The sequence below is a fragment of the Anolis carolinensis genome, unplaced genomic scaffold, assembly GCF_035594765.1.
Source record: "Anolis carolinensis isolate JA03-04 unplaced genomic scaffold, rAnoCar3.1.pri scaffold_9, whole genome shotgun sequence".
NCBI classification, from domain to species: Eukaryota; Metazoa; Chordata; class Lepidosauria; order Squamata; family Dactyloidae; genus Anolis; species Anolis carolinensis.
In genome coordinates, this window is record NW_026943820.1 from 27,679,308 (window position 1) to 27,695,349 (window position 16,042).

The 16,042-nt window shown below is 43.5% G+C and overlaps 1 protein-coding gene across 2 annotated transcripts in view; it reads right to left on the reverse strand.

The window, feature by feature from the left end:
* hydin (HYDIN axonemal central pair apparatus protein) overlaps nt 1–16,042 on the reverse strand; it is a 160,276-nt gene that overhangs the window by 2,781 nt on the left and 141,453 nt on the right. The window contains exons 73-85 of one of the 2 annotated variants that reach the window (XM_062961682.1): nt 15,274–15,421; nt 13,958–14,165; nt 12,669–12,890; nt 12,399–12,568; nt 10,702–10,900; nt 7,981–8,139; nt 7,595–7,875; nt 5,284–5,503; nt 4,376–4,588; nt 3,614–3,777; nt 2,658–2,808; nt 2,334–2,564; nt 194–418 (exon numbers count right to left, since the gene is read on the reverse strand). In XM_062961682.1, coding sequence (XP_062817752.1) covers nt 194–418; nt 2,334–2,564; nt 2,658–2,808; nt 3,614–3,777; nt 4,376–4,588; nt 5,284–5,503; nt 7,595–7,875; nt 7,981–8,139; nt 10,702–10,900; nt 12,399–12,568; nt 12,669–12,890; nt 13,958–14,165; nt 15,274–15,421 — 2,591 coding nt within the window. Of the gene's footprint in view, nt 1–193; nt 419–2,333; nt 2,565–2,657; nt 2,809–3,613; nt 3,778–4,375; nt 4,589–5,283; nt 5,504–7,594; nt 7,876–7,980; nt 8,140–10,701; nt 10,901–12,398; nt 12,569–12,668; nt 12,891–13,957; nt 14,166–15,273; nt 15,422–16,042 lie in introns of those variants that run through there. The other variant, XM_062961683.1, reaches the window with a different exon arrangement.

Here is a 16,042-nt window from a genome sequence, read left to right on the forward strand (position 1 = left end):
GATTTGAACTGGATGATATGGCAGTGTAGACTCAAAACCCTTCCACACAGCTATATAACCCAGAATGCCAAGGATGGTAAATAATACCAAATCTGAACAGAGAGACTTGGAACATTTTATTGTTGAGAAGTCTAAGCACTTGTGCTCCGCTTCCACTCCTGTATCTCTGCCCAGGTGCAATGATTGGACTCACCTTAGTAGAATACTCTGTCTTCTGTCGAGTGTAGTTGACAAACTTGGCCACTATGTTCTGACTGCTGCCCAGCATGGCACTGAAGTGCAGGGTCTTCTCTGCCCTGGGTGGAGTGGCCTTCAGGACCAGGTCATATTGGAAGGAGCCCAGGTCAGTGCTGTTGAGCGCCAGGCGGCCCCCGCTCTCTCCAACTCTCATGGGCTGGAAATCAAATGCAAGGACTCCCTGAGGAAGAAAAGAAGGAAAGAATGAGTGCAGGGAAGAAGAATGAAGAACAGGCCAAGGTCTCAAGCAAAGAAGAGCTATAAGTGCCTCTAACTAAAGACCTTTGAAATCACCCTGCCAAATGTCCATGAAAGGCTTACATATTAGAACAAAATGGGGGGAACTGACCAAACCTCCCTGATGCCCAAGACTTATGTGGAAGGTGAAGTCCAAAGGCCTGAAGGACCAAGGGATGAGCATTAGAACATTGCAATCCATGCACAGCAGCAGGAAAGAGAATATGATATCAGAGAAGAAAGGAAGAAAATGTAGGAACCAAGAGAACAAAGCTTGCTGAAGGAGAACAAAATCCAAATATCTGGAAGGACAACGCCAACAAGAAGCACAAGATAAAGATCACATAGGTATATGTGTTGTCAAAGGCTTTCATGGCCGGGATCACAGGGTTGTTGTGTGTTTTCCGGGCTGTATGGCCATGTTCCAGAAGTATTCTCTCCTGACCTTTCACCCACATCTATGGCAGGCATCCCCAGAGGTTGTGAGGTCTCACCTCACAACCTCTGAGGATGCATGCCATAGATGTGGGAGAAACGTCAGGAGAAAATACTTCTGGTCTCACTTCACAACCTCTGAGGATGCCTGCCATAGATGTGAGCGAAACGTCAGGAGAAAATACTTCTGGAACATGGCCATACAGCCCGGAAAAGCAGGTGTGCCTGTGAGTTACTGCTCCTCCTGTGTGAAGACTTCCTTCTATGTGAAGAATGCCTCAGTGTAAGGAGTGCTGTGTGTTGTCGAAGGCTTTCATGGCCGGGATCACAGGGTTGTTGTGTGTTTTCCGGGCTGTATGGCCATGTTCCAGAAGTATTCTCTCCTGACGTTTCGCCCACATCTATGACAGGCATCCTCAGAAGTTGTGAGGTCTCACCTCACAACCTCTGAGGATGCCTGCCATAGATGTGGGAGAAACATCAGGAGAAAATACTTCTGGTCTCACCTGCCATAAATGTGGGCGAAACGTCAGGAGAAAATACTTCTGGAACATGGCCATACAGCCCGGAAAAGCAGGTGTGCCTGTGAGTTACTGCTCCTCCTGTGTGAAGACTTCCTTCTGTGTGAAGAATGCCTCAGTGTAAGGAGTGCTGTGTGTTGTCGAAGGCTTTCATGGCCGGATTCACAGGGTTGTTGTGTGTTTTCTGGGCTGTATGGCCATACCTCACAACCTCGAGGATGCCTGCCATAAATGTGGGTGAAACGTCAGGAGAAAATACTTCTGGAACATGGCCATACAGCCCGGAAAAGCAGGTGTGCCTGTGAGTTACTGCTCCTCCTGTGTGAAGACTTCCTTCTGTGTGAAGAATGCCTCAGTGTAAGGAGTGCTGTGTGTTGTCGAAGGCTTTCATGGCTGGAATCACAGGGTTGTGTGTTTTCCGGGCTGTATGGCCATACCTCACAACCTCTGAGGATGCCTGCCATAAATGTGGGTGAAACGTCAGGAGAGAATACTTCTGGAACATGGCCATACAGCCCGGAAAAGCAGGTGTGCCTGTGAGTTACTGCTCCTCCTGTGTGAAGACTTCCTTCTGTGTGAAGAATGCCTCAGTGTAAGGAGTGCTGTGTGTTGTCGAAGGCTTTCATGGCTGGAATCACAGGGTTGTGTGTTTTCCGGGCTGTATGGCCATACCTCACAACCTCTGAGGATGCCTGCCATAAATGTGGGTGAAACGTCAGGAGAGAATACTTCTGGAACGTGGCCATACAGCCCGGAAAACACCCAACAACCACATAGGTATAGTTTCAGCAAATACACAGCAATGCTTCCGTTCTCCCAACCCATGCTTACTGATCCTGTGAGTGTGATTGCTCACCGCTGTTGTTCCTATTCTCAGCATCCAACTGGAAGGCAAAGTCATACCTCGGACTGAGCTGGAACAACGAACTGGGACGGCATGTTGATGTCAGGCACTTTGCAGTCGGTGCTAAAGGTCACGGGAGAACTGAGTGGGTTTTCCACCTTCACAGAGGAGGAGACGATTTGCCGGACAGGACTGGTCAGTTCGATAGTGCCAAGGGGGCCGCAGGGGGTGGCCTTGAAGGTCAGCAAGTAGAAAAGGAATTCCTGGGTTGACTCGTTGCGGAAGGTCACCTGCAGGCAGACACAAGAGTCAGGACAGTTGGGTGAGATCTAGGAGTGGTGGCTTCTGAAGCATCTGTGGAAAAGCACGAGGGGAAGCCTTACCTTGGCACTGAATATGCCTTCCCTGTAAGAGTAGAAGGTGAGCTTGTGGTCCTTCTTGGCGGAGGCTGGCACTTCCAAGTAGTCCAGTGTTTTCAGCGTGGTGGTGACCTCCAGCTTTTCCGGTTTCAGCATGTCGATGGTTACGCGGAACCTGGCGAAGGAAGGGCAGGGAACAATTATTATTGACCCAAAGACATAGTATGACACAGCAAATGAGATATATGCTGGATTTTGTATCACAAAATCACAAGTCGAACGCAGAACCTGGCGGAGGAAGGGCAGGGAACATCCAATTCCCATGGATAAAGCACAGGGAGAAGATAAACAAGAATTATTATTATTATTATTTGTATGACACAGCAAACAAGATAGATATGCTGGATTTCGTTTCACAAAATCACAAGTCGAACACTTCCCAAGTGTCTAGGACTGTGTGATGTATTTTCGGATGATGCGTGCAGAATTATTATTATTATTATTATTATTATTATTATTATTATTATTAACCTTATTTATACTCCGCCTTTCTCCCCGTGGGGACTCAAGGGGCTAACAATCCCACACTTAGAAAAAGTACCGTTCTCTCCTTCTGTGTCTTATTGATTGATTGATTTTAATCAAAATAATGAAGAAGGAAATGAAGAAGGAAGCCCACCTTGTTGGCAGAAACAAAAAAGACTCTGAAAAGAGGAAAGTCTGGAATGTTCTGGGATTCCCAAAATGTGTTCTGGACCTCAGAAACAGAAGCAGTAATACTGAGGCAAAAACAATGATCTCCTGATAATCCAAAAGGGCTCAGAGGGAGTTTGCAACGTCATGCCAGTTGCATAGGAAGGCAAGAGCAAGCAAGAGGCCACTGCACTTGACCAAAGACCAGGGCGGCTGGAGTGGAGGGCAGAGAGGAGGGCTGCCTATGGTACTCCCTCCGGTCTCAGGGCCCTTCTCCTCTTTCTTACCTTTGTGGCTTGCTCAGCCAGTTGGAGACGGGGAGCAGTTCTGTATAGGTCGTTTTGCATGGGACTTCTCTCATGATGTTCCCAGCAGATTTAGGCGGTTCGGCTGTGCCTTGCAAGAGGTAGAGCAGCCCCGTCCCATCAGGGAGTGGAAAGAAGACGGAGCCCTGCCAAGGAGATGACTGGTTGTTAGAGTCACATTGCTTGTCCTGCTGGACTTGGTGCAGTTCTCAGTCCTCCCATGAACTACAGTGGATGATGTTATGAAAATAAATCTATTCCCAGGTTACTTTTTGAGATTCCAGAAAGCAGATAGAACAAAAAGAGTAAAACTTTTCCCTGCCACAACTTCCCTTGGATGTGGATGCTTGCTCCAAGCACTTGGTTTCCTTCTGTTGTGATGCTTTCCTAGAACAAGTCTACAGGTATCAGAATATCAAACTAAAGATGGAAATGCATGGGTCCCGGATCTGGCAGATCTCCCGAAGTAGACCTGTTATTAGGGTTTTGTTCATTTTTTAGACTGTAGTTGGAGGATTAACTTGGATCATGGTTGCATAGTGATGTGATTTGGTCAGTCTTTGCATTATATCCCTTGACTGCTTTTGCTACAAGGCCTCAAGGACAGAGCTTTGTGGAAAGAGGCTCCCAAGCCCCCATCCGAAACAGATCCCTTGCATTTCTGGGGTGCCACCTGCCCCCATGACATAGACACACACTTGTAGCTCCACCATGTTTACTCTCACCTGTTTACTGCCACCCTACCTGATCCTTCTTGTTCTCGGCGTTCATGGCCAGGGGCCTGTAGGTGATCTCATAGGGCTTGTTCTGCTGGTGGGCTTCCACCCGAATGAACTCAGCCCCCTTCCACTGCTCTCCCTCGATGATGGGCTGCAGGGTCCACGGCTGGTTAGTCCGGTTGGTGAGCATGATGGTCTGTGTGTGCTTTGCCCGCACCTGGCAGATGAAGTTCACCACCTGCAAGCAAAAGGACCCTTGGTTCGCCTCCAGGAAGAGCGGGGAATGCACTTCTGCCGCAGGATGTTTGTCGTTCAGGGGCAAAGAATGGGCCTGCCCTGAACCTTCATTGAAAATCAAGTGAGATACTACCCAAAATGGTGGGAAAAGACAGAAACACCAGTGAGAGCAGACTGGACTCTGAAGATGGAGGGAAAGGGAAAGACTTTATATTCAGATCTGGAGACATAAAATGTTGGGGTATTTACTTGTAACTGTTAAAACAAGCAGGAGGAAACACTTAGTAGGGTACAAATCAGGAAAAAATGTTAAAAACCAACAAAAGAGAAGCTGGAAATCCATATTTAAAATTAATTTATGTATATGTTGGAAATTTTAGAGTTATAGGTCAAGTAGAGATGTATGTTTGTTAGGTAATTGCCATGTAAGTATGCCTGTGTTTATGTACTCATAAGTATTGTGAGCTTTATTTTTATGTGTTCTTTGTTGTCATACATTTTCATTACAAACATTAGAGGGAATTGGGTGGATACCGAGACAGCTTAGCTTCCTGGTTCCCTCCCTCTCAAACCCCGGAACTTCCTCTTCCAAGCCCAAAGCAGATGAAAAGTGATATAAGATCATTCCTAGCTTGCTGAGCACGCAGAAACGTGGTGCACCAGGAGGGCCCCTGTTTCCCATTCCAAGCCCATCACCTCCTTGACGGCCGGCACCCCCACACAGCAGCCGGTCAGGGTGAGTCTCAGGGGCTCCCCGCCTTGGATGTGGCATGGCAGGTTCTCGTAGCAGATGTCCGGGCTCAGCTCGCAAGGATGGAAGGTCACTTCGAAGGCGACATCCATCCCGGGAGAAATGTAGCCCTCCAAGGGACGGATGGAGAAGTCGGGCTTGAAGCGCTTGGCCTCCCACTTGAACCTTCCAAAGCAAAGGGCAAGAGATTGTTAGACAGCATTTTTAATCATGGAGAAAATATTGTTTCATGAACATGTGGTATATTGATAACACCTGGGTAATGACTGTGGATGTCATGATGCAATACCTAAGGGAGTGTGATAATAATTTACTGATGGCTTATCAGACTATATGAGGAGGAGGAAAGAATCCATCTTTCTCCCTCCTGTGTGATTCAGTATGAGTATCTTCCTATTCTGTATGTGACTCTCTGAGAATCTGATCAAAAGTGGACCTACGTATCCTGATTGTACATTTATATATATCACAACTGTGAAGATTAAAGTCTCCAGATATTTGGGATGAAAACCTGAATCCGCGAGTTTACTAAACAATACGTAGACAAGGTCAGATGCTGGCATTTGGACTCTGCTGATAGATGGGCTGAAGCATGTTTTTGCTGTGAAAGGACTGTTGTATGTTTGCTTGCTTTTGGGACACTTGCTATCCAGCATGCGGTGGTTCAGGAAGGTCGTGATTTGGAAACTATACATCTCTTATCTCTGAAGGGGAGGAGTCTGCCTATTGGGATGAGATGGGTTGGCTGCTCTAGTGGTGCAGGGACAATTATCTGGTTCTCAACATCAACAAGACCAAGGAGCTTATAATGGACTAGAGAAAGAACAGACCAGAAATCCAACCCCTGGTTATAAATTGAGACCAAGTGGAGCGGGTTCTAAGGAACCACCAACTGAATGGAAAAACGCTGGTGACTTTCTCCTGCTGTGCTATAGTGTCCTAACCAACAGCATCTGCGCATGGTCTGGTAACTGCACAATGGCAGATAGTAGAATGCTCCAAAGTGTCACCACTTCTCAAAAGAGAATAATTGGTTGCCCCTTTCTCTCCTCTTTGGAAGGACTTTCTAGTTCCCACTGCCTTAAGAAAGCTCAGAGCATTCTTAAGGAGTCATCTCACTTGGCATATTCTTTTTATTATTATTATTGCCAGACTGTACAGGGTGGCAAAGGCAAGGACAAACAGACTGAAGGATAGCTTTTATCCTAGATCTGTGGTTGTGTTGAACTCTGTGGTTTCACACTGATGTGGTATTGGGGGCTGTGTGATGGTGGTGAGGATGTGGAAGGATGGATGTGCTGTTTTGTGGTGTGTGGGGGGGAAGGCATTTAATTTTGTTGTGCAATAGCACAATAACAAATAAAGCTATTCTATTCTATTTCTCCCTTGTATGTGTTGTGGTTCAGTCTGATGATGAAGGGGGATCTGAGTTTATGCAGGCTGACCAAAGAAATGATGAAGAGAGAAATCTTAAAGGCTCTGGTGCTGGAAATATTGAAGGCTCTGGGGAGGAAACAAAAACTAATGATAAGGGTGACCTTTCCGAGGAGTTAGAACAACAACAAGTTCCAGGTGTTTCTGGCAGCGACTCAGAGGTCGACTCTATCTAAGGTACTTCCTTAGATAGAGATACAAGGTTAAAGGTTCATCGTCCCTGACGTTCCCTTAGAATTGCTAGCAAACGCGTGAGAACTCAAGGACAGAGAAATGCTTTTTTGGCTTGTAAACATGGGTAAATACGGGAGAGATAGGGAAAGATTTCAGATGAAGCAACATTAATTTTTGGAAGCACATCTCCTGCCTTGTCTAAGGATTCTTGTTTATGTTCATGCCTGGAATCTGTGTTTTGGTTTTTACGCTGAAGTTCATGTTGCCTTGTTTTCAGGACTAATTTCAGAGACTTGGTACTATATTCTGCAAATTGCTTTTACCTCTGGATTATAGCCTTTTTAAATGACTGCCTTTGCATTTGAATATTGCTTTTTACTGACTGCCATTGCATTTGGATGTTTGCCTTCTTTACTGCCTTTTATTCAGACTTTGCTATCTTTTATCAATAAACTGTTTAAACCTAGCCTGCTGTGGTGAAGTGTGTGTTAAGAGCAAGGTGAACCAGTGCTGAAGTGCAACAGTATGGACGTTTCAAGAGGGAGGGGAATGGTTCCATGAGACCAACCCCAGACCCATCCTGTGCACCAGGCACCGGGACAGAGGAGTGACGGGGAGGGGTCCCTATGAACCTCCTCCTCCCTTTACCCAACTCCGAGGTCTCCCGTGTTCTGCATCACGATGCGCCGTGTGGCCTGGCTCCGCAGCACCACGGCTCCGAAGGGGACGTGGTCCTGGTCCAGACTGACTTGGATGCCTTGGCTGCAGCCCTGGATGGCGAAGAGGGTGCGCAGGACCCCCTGGCACTCAAAGATGACCTCCTCCGTGAAGGGCAGGAGGCGGTTCCGGGGGGCGAAGGTCACCTCCACATGGCAGGTGTCCCCTTTGGGATTCAGGGCTATTTCTCCAGAAGGAGACATGGTGAGAACCTGCCACAAAGACACACGTGCAGTTCAGGCAGAAGTTATGCCTGGGTGGCAAAGTCGGGCTTGAAGCAAGGGAGAGTTCCCTGACTACAAAGGAGGAAGGCTCACCTTCGCGTCATGCAGCTCTGGCACAGAGGACACAAAGTTGAGCTGGAAGGTGACAAAGGCCACGCTGTTGTTCACAATCGTGGCCATCTTCTTCACCGTGTGTCCCAGAGGCACGGCTCCGAACTTCATCACCTTGCTACGAGGTTCCACAACTTCAATCTGCGGGCGAGGAAAAGGATCACAGAATCTTATAGCTGGAAGAGCAACCTTTGGGTGCATCTATGCCTTGCCTTGGTTCAATGTTATGGAGTCATGAGGGCTGTAGTTTAATAAGGCTTTGAGCTTTTTCTGCCAAAGAATGCTGACGCCTCACCAAACTACAAATCCCAAGATGGAATAGCATTAAGCCCTGTCCATTGAGAGATGCTATCCCTCAAAGAAGAGCTCCTGAAGCAGCTTCCCATTTGGCTTTGGCTCAGCACTAAGATGACCGTATGACGTGAATGCAATGTGAACCCTAATTTTGAAGAGGCCATTTAGTCAAAAACGTTAAGCATTTGATTTGAGTAAATAGGGTACTTTTATCTTTTAAAAAATACATTTATTTTTATTTATTTTTTAAAAAAAGAGTTGGGGTTTTTTTTTTTTTTTAAAAAGAGCTGTTGTTGTAAATTACTTTTTAATGGTTTTATAGCTATGTTATTTTAACTATGGTTGTGTGTAATTTGTTTTAGTTGATACTTGTGTTTTAAACTGTATCTTATGATGTAAATGTGACTGATTGGGCTTGTCCTCATGTAAGCCGCTCCGAGTCCCTTCGGGGAGATGGTGGTGGCATGCAAAAATATTATTATTATTATTATTATTATTATTATTATTATTATTATTATTATTACAGTAGATTAAACGGGCTGGCAGAAGCTTGGATAAGCGAATATCTTGGATAATAAGGGGGGATTAAGGAAAAGCCTATTAAACATCAAATTAGGTTATGATTTTACAAATTAAGCACCAAAACATCATGTTTTACAACAAATTTGATAGAAAAAGCAGTTAAATACGCAGTAATGTTATGTTGTAATTACTGTATTTATGAATATATTTTTTTAATAAATTTTTATTTTTTTAAACACAAACAATACATACCGTAGACATACAAAACATTTACAATTCCCACCACCAACACGAGGATTGTTTTCTTTTTACATATTCGTTTCTTTATGAGACAATTTTTATATCTTTATCTTTATTTCCAACCTATATACTATATAACATTTGTATCTTATTTCTTATGGCTTGATCTCCAGATTGATTCATGATATAGTTCTTTACCATTGTCCATCTTTCTTCCATTTCTCTTGTTCTATTTTCATTAGTTTTTACAACATTTAGTTTCACATTCATAATTTCAAATTCCATTTGCTCCACCATATATTGGTTCCATTTATTTACTGTCCATTTTGATTTATCTTTCCACCCTAATACTATTACTGCTTGTGCACATTCAATTATTGCTTCTTTTATTTCCCTTTTATTTCCCATTTCCTCTCTTTTCCCTAATACCGCTATTTCCTTTGTTATGACCCACTCATTTCCTAGTATTTGATTTGACTCATTTTGTATAGTCTGCCAAAAATATTGTACATATTCACATTCCCACATCATGTGCATAAACCGCCCTTTCTGATGACATCCATGCCAGCACTGACTACTCCCCTTTTTATAGTAGTATGCTAATTGGCAGGGTGTACGATGCCATTTGTGCAATATTTTCCTCCTCATTTCTCGTACTCTGGTATTCCTTTTCATCCCTATTGTCTCTACCACATTTCTCATCTCTTGTTCTGTGATTTGCAGCTCCTTTTCCCACATACTTTTCAGATCCCGTATCATACATCCATCAGCCTCTATGAGCATTGTATATATTTTGCTGGCCTGTGCCTTCTTTCCTTCCCCCTTTTCTCTTATTATCTTTTCAAAGGCGTTATCTTCTCTCTTAACCATATTAATATTTTCTTTTATTTTGCAATATGCACAGATTGCTCTTATCTGTAACCAATTTTCTTCTCCAAGCCATTGTTTAATTTTATTTTCTCTTACCGTTCCCTCTCTGTCATATAGTTGTTCTAGTCTCTCTATTCCTTTTTCCTTCAATGTTTGAATATTTCTATTCATATTTGATTCCTTATCCTTATTGATTATCCATACTGTTGACATTTTAGATTTTAAGCTACTTATTCTCCCTTGCCATTTCTTCCACACTTGCATTGTTCCTTTCATTGGTCCTATTAATTTATCTATATTTCACTGTATTTATGAATATAGCACCAAAATACAGCAGAGTCTCACTTATCTAAGCTAAACGGGCTGGCAGAAGCTTGGATAAGCGAATATCTTGGATAATAAGGAGGAATTAAGGAAAAGCCTATTAAACATCAAATTAGGTTATGATTTTACAAGTTAAGCACCAAAACATCATGTTTTACAACAAATTTGACAGAAAAAGTAGTTCAATACACAGTAATGTTATGTTGTAATTACTGTATTTACGAATTTAGCACCAAAATATCACGATATATTGAAAACATTGACTACAAAAATGGCTTGGATTATCCAGAGGCTTGGATAAGTGAGGCTTGGATTAGTGAGACTCTACTGTATAACGATATGTTGAAAACATTGACTACAAAAATGGCTTGGATAATCCAGAAACTTGGATAAGCGAGGCTTGGATAAGTGAGACTCTACTGTATTATTATTATTATTATTGCCTGGTCTCACCTTCATCTCAATGCCTTTCCCAGAGACTTCGACTGTCCGCTGCAGGAGCCCATTGATTTCAAAGGTGATGACTTCATGGTAGGAAACGGCCTCTCGGGGATAGAAACTGATGGGAATCTCTACCTTCCCTCCGGGACTCAGCACTTCAGTGCGGAAGCTCAGCTCCAGGTAAGCAGTGTTGGTAAACAAGCAGTTCAGGCTGCGGATGGATCAGAAGTGTCAATCGGATTCGTCAAGTGGGCTGTTGCTAAAACTCTCTAGGTATGTCTACCAGAGCAGGGAAGAGGAGGAGTCCTTGGGTCTGTGATGCTGAGCCGTCCAAAGCCAGAGGCTGAAACTCCCACAAGCCTATGGCTTCCCTTCCAGGGGATCCCACCTGCCTCAGGGCCATTTCTCCAGAGCTGATGGGACTCCACAAGGGTTTGCAAGGAAATTGGGCTCAACTTGGGCCACTGCTCATTGGGCTTCCAGTTTTCCCTGCCTTCTGTCTCCCTTGTTCGTCTTAGAATCATAGAATAATAAGAGTTGGAAGATACACATAGGCCATCCAGTCCAATCCCCTTCTGCCATGCAGGAAAAGCACAATCAAAGCACCCCTGACAGATGGCCATACAGCCTCTGATTTGTTGTTGTTGTTGAAAGGGACCACATGGGCCACCTAATCCAACCCCTTTCTGCACTGCAGGAAAAGCACAAAATCAGGGAATGCTGTGGTTTTTAATTCTGAATATGTTTTATGGTAATTGATTTTAACTGTAATTTTTTTAAAAACTACTGTATTTACATTTAATTCTGTTTTAATGTTTGCATATTTTTATATTTTAAATTGTATGTTAATGCTTTTATGTTAAGCCGCTTTGAGTCTCCTTCAGGAGAGAGAAAGCGTGACAACAACAACAACAACAACAACAACAACAACAACAACAACAATAATAGTGATTTATTGCAGCTGGCTACTTAACCAGCTTCACCACAGCCTGGGCCCTAATTAATTATTAATTAATTTTCATTCATAATTAATTAAGGGCTGAGCTGTGGTGCAGCTGGGTAAGTAGCCAGCTGCAATAAATCATTTTGACCAAGAGGTCATGAGTTTGAGGCCAGCCCTTGTCGGAGTGAGCACCTAACCATTGGCCTAAGTAACCAAAAGATAGTTGCATCTATCAAGTAGAAATTTAGGTACTGCTTTGCGGGGAGGCTAATTTAACTAATTTACGACACCATAAAAATCATCCAGCAGCCGTTTGGAATGAGGAAGTATCCCTCAAGATGTCACAGTGGATGATGAAGCAGCTGCTCCCCCTGTGGCCAGAATCGAGCATCCCCTCAGGAAGCTGGAAGCTGGAGAACGTTAAATTGCCTCTGTGTCTCTGTCTATGTTTCTATGTTCATATGTCATTGAATATTTATTTGCCTTGTATGTGTACATTGTGATCCGCCCTGAGTCCCCTTCGGGGTGAGAAAGAAGGGTGGAATATAAATACTGTAAATAAAATAAATAAATAAATAAATAAATAATAGTCTCCTTTGGGAGAGATAAAGCAGGGTATAAGTAAATATAACAACAACAACAACAACAACAACAACAACAAAAATGCACCCCTGGCAGATGGCCATTAAGCCTCTGCTTAAAAGTCTCCAAGGAAAAAGGAATCTCTTCTTCCGCCAAGCCTTGCCAGGTATTCCTCCCTCCTTACCTGACCACTTTCTTATCCTTGTTTGTTATGATGAGGGTTCGCTTGAGGATCGGCATCCCGGCATGGTAGATGAAGCAGTTGCCGAAGTCCACTTTGGTGAAGGAGAAGTGGAGGCTGGGAGCCACAACCACGCCTTGAAGGGCACACGTGAACGTGGGACCGTGGCTGATCTGCATGGACACAAAGAGCCCTATCAGACTATCACACTCTTTACTTTGAGTGCACAGGATAGGGCAGCATCCCCACCAGAAGCCCCCTCCTCCTCCTCACATGTAGCTTGAGCTCAGCGTCCTTCAAGGAGCACGTCTTCAGCGGATGGAAGCTGAGCACCACCTCCGCCCGCTCCCCGACTTCCACCACAGCCGTCTCCGGCGCAATGGCGAAATAGCGCTGCACCGCTTTGGCATGGCAGAACTCCCAGGAGAAGGAGAAGTTGAACTTGCCCGTGTTCAGGATGTAGAAATGGTACTGAGTGAAGTCATTCACTTGCATCTGTCCGGAGAAAAAGAAGGGGCCCGACTGAACATGGCAATAGAACCACCGCTGCAAAATAGTCCAAATTACAGAGGACGAGGAAAAGCCTTTCTCCCCCTAACTGCCAGTCAGAAAGGTGGGCCCTGCTGCCTTTAGGCCCTGCTTCCTTCATGTCCTAGCAACTCCCTCAGCCAAGATGGCGCCCAGGGGACAGGCGGAGTCCATTTAGGCCCCATCCACACTGCCTATAAAATACAGATTATCTGATTTCAACTGGATTAGAAGAAGAAAATGGCCAGGCTTTGAGGCTTCAAGGCTATTCACTGCTATTCCATCTGGCCAACAAATGATTCCCATACACCACAGCAACGCGTGGCCGGGCAAAGCTAGTTATAATATATATTATCATTTATTTTGAGTATTAATGCCATTGATATTATTTATTGATACAGTAGAGTCTCGCTTATCCAAGCCTCACTTATCCAAGCCTCTGGATAATCCAAGCCATTTTTGTAGTCAATATTTTCAATATATTGTGATATTTTGGTGCAAAATTCGTAAATACAGTAATTACAACATAACATTACTGCGTATTGAATTATTTTTTCTGTCCAATTTGTTGTATAACATGATGTTTTGGTGCTTAACTTGTAAAATCATAACCTAATTCGATGTTTAATAGGCTTTTCCTTAGTCCCTCCTTATTATCCAAGATATTCACTTAGCCAAGCTTCTGCCGGCCTGTTTAGCTTGGATAAGTGAGACTCTACTGTATTTCAGAATTATGCTACTGCTTATTTTCTGGTAAGGTCTTATTTCCAGGGAAACAGAGACATGAAGGAAGGGAGGGGAAGAGGAAGAGGAAGGGAAAGAGGAGAGAAGGGAAGGGATGTTTGCACTGTCCTCATTAATGAAATTACATGACCAACTCTTAGGTTTTAGCCCATTGAGTGTCTTGGTCTGGGAGTGGCCAGCTTCAGCTAACCAAATAATTATCTCAAGGCATTGCTCTGGAGGAATGAACTGCCCCAAAATGTGTACATTGCATGTGTACAGTGGAGCGTCCCAGCAATTGCCTCTCTCACCTCATGAAATGGGAGTCGGTTTGTCTGGTCCGGGTCCAGTTCCTTCATGGAGCCGTCACTTCTCTGGCGCTTCACGGAGACGCTCATGGCGTGGCCAGTGGCCTTGACGTTCAGGCAGAGGGGCTGGCTCTTACTCTTGACGTCACATAACAAGTTGAAGTTGACCTCCCCTTCCAGGGTTGGCGTGAAGAAGATGGTAACAGGAACCCTGGTATAGGAAAAAAGTCAGCAGCACATACATCTGTGTTGGGTTTAATACGTGGGTGGGTTCAGTAAGTGAAAAGAGAGATCCCTGGTGCAGAAGCGGTCAGTGGGGGACCACTAGAAAATTCAGGATGCTATGAAAATCCCGATTCCAGGCCCCCAGAATCTCTGCCTCCTGTTAAATAGAAATGTCTCGGCATTGAATCTGTATGAAAATACAGTTTGATGGACATGTGATAACATCTAGAGCGGAGGTCCTCAAACTTTTAAAGCAGAGGGCCGGTCCACAATCCTTCAGACTGTTGAGGGGCCGAATTATCATTTGGGGGGGGGGGAGGGGGAACCCAAACAAATTCCTATGCACACTGCACATATCTTATTTGTAGTGCAAAACAACAACAATAACAATGAAAGACCAATACTATATTTAAAAATGAAAATAATTTTAACCAACATAAACCTATCAGGATTTCAATAGGAAGTGTGGGCCTGCTTCTGGCCAATGAGATAGTCAGGTTAATTAGGATTGTTGTTGTTGTTGTGTGTCTTCAAGTCAATTCAGACTTTGGGTGAGCCTAAATCCAAAATTATTTATTTATTCATTTACTACATTTATTTACTACATTTATATCCCACCCTTCTCACCCCGAAGGGAACTCAGAGCAGCTGTATGTACATACAATATATTATATTATTAGCATAGCACAATATTAGCATTATATATTACTATATTGAACTATACCACTATACTGTAATATTATATGTAATATATAACATATAATTAATATTATTATATGGTATTATTATTAGTATTATATTGTATAAAATGATATTATTATTATCAATATCATATGTATATACAATATATTATATTATTAAAACTGATATAAAAATATTATATTATAAATGAGGGCGGGGGCCAGGTAAATGACCTTGGAGGGCCGCATCCGGCCCCCGGGCCTTAGATTGGGGACCCCTGATCTAGAGAATGACTGAGAAAGTTATTATGAGATACCTAAGGAGCATGCACAAATGGCTGAGTCCAATGTGGGAGGTTGTGATTGGAAAACTATAGGTCACTTCCCAAAACTATCCCACGATACCTCCTTTACCTGGAACTCGGTAGGATGGATCCTTCCATGGGATGCACTTTCAGGCTGTTGATTCGTCCCTCGGAAAAGCGGGAGCTGTCTCTGAAAGAGAAGCTGTAGGTGTCTTTCTCGTTGTTGATGATGTCGACGCTTTCCCGAGCTTCGTGTCCTGCAGAACGGGGAAAGCGGGACACGGTTAGTTTTCGTTTCAGTTCAGAGTCTTCCCTGCAGATACCTTTCTGGGTCTGCTTGTGTTTACAATGAACATTTCAAGTTAAAAAAATACATAAGGAGATGGACACCAAAGTGGGAAGCTGCCACTCTTATGGGAAGATCAGGTGCTTTCTAACAATGCATGAAAAGGACGACAAGGAGAAACACCCAAAGGGATCCTTCCCCCATTGACTAGCTTTGTTTTGTTTTGTAAGATTTCTAGTCTGCTTTGCTCTATACCAAAATGTCTGATGGGAGCAGTTGTGCTTATGAAACCTGGATCAGCAGGCTGCTCTGTAGAATTTGCAGCAGTTCTGTGAGTTTGGAAGTGGCAAAAAATTCCCAAAGTGGGTCAGCAACCCACTTATTATTATTATTATTATTATTATTATTATTATTATTATTATCATTATTATTATTATTATTGACACAATGACATAGTCTGACACAGGAAACAAGATAGATATGCTAGATTTCATTTATTATTATTATTATTATTATTATTATTATTATTATTATTATTATTATTATTGACGCAATGACATAGTCTGACACAGGAAACAAGATAGATATGCTG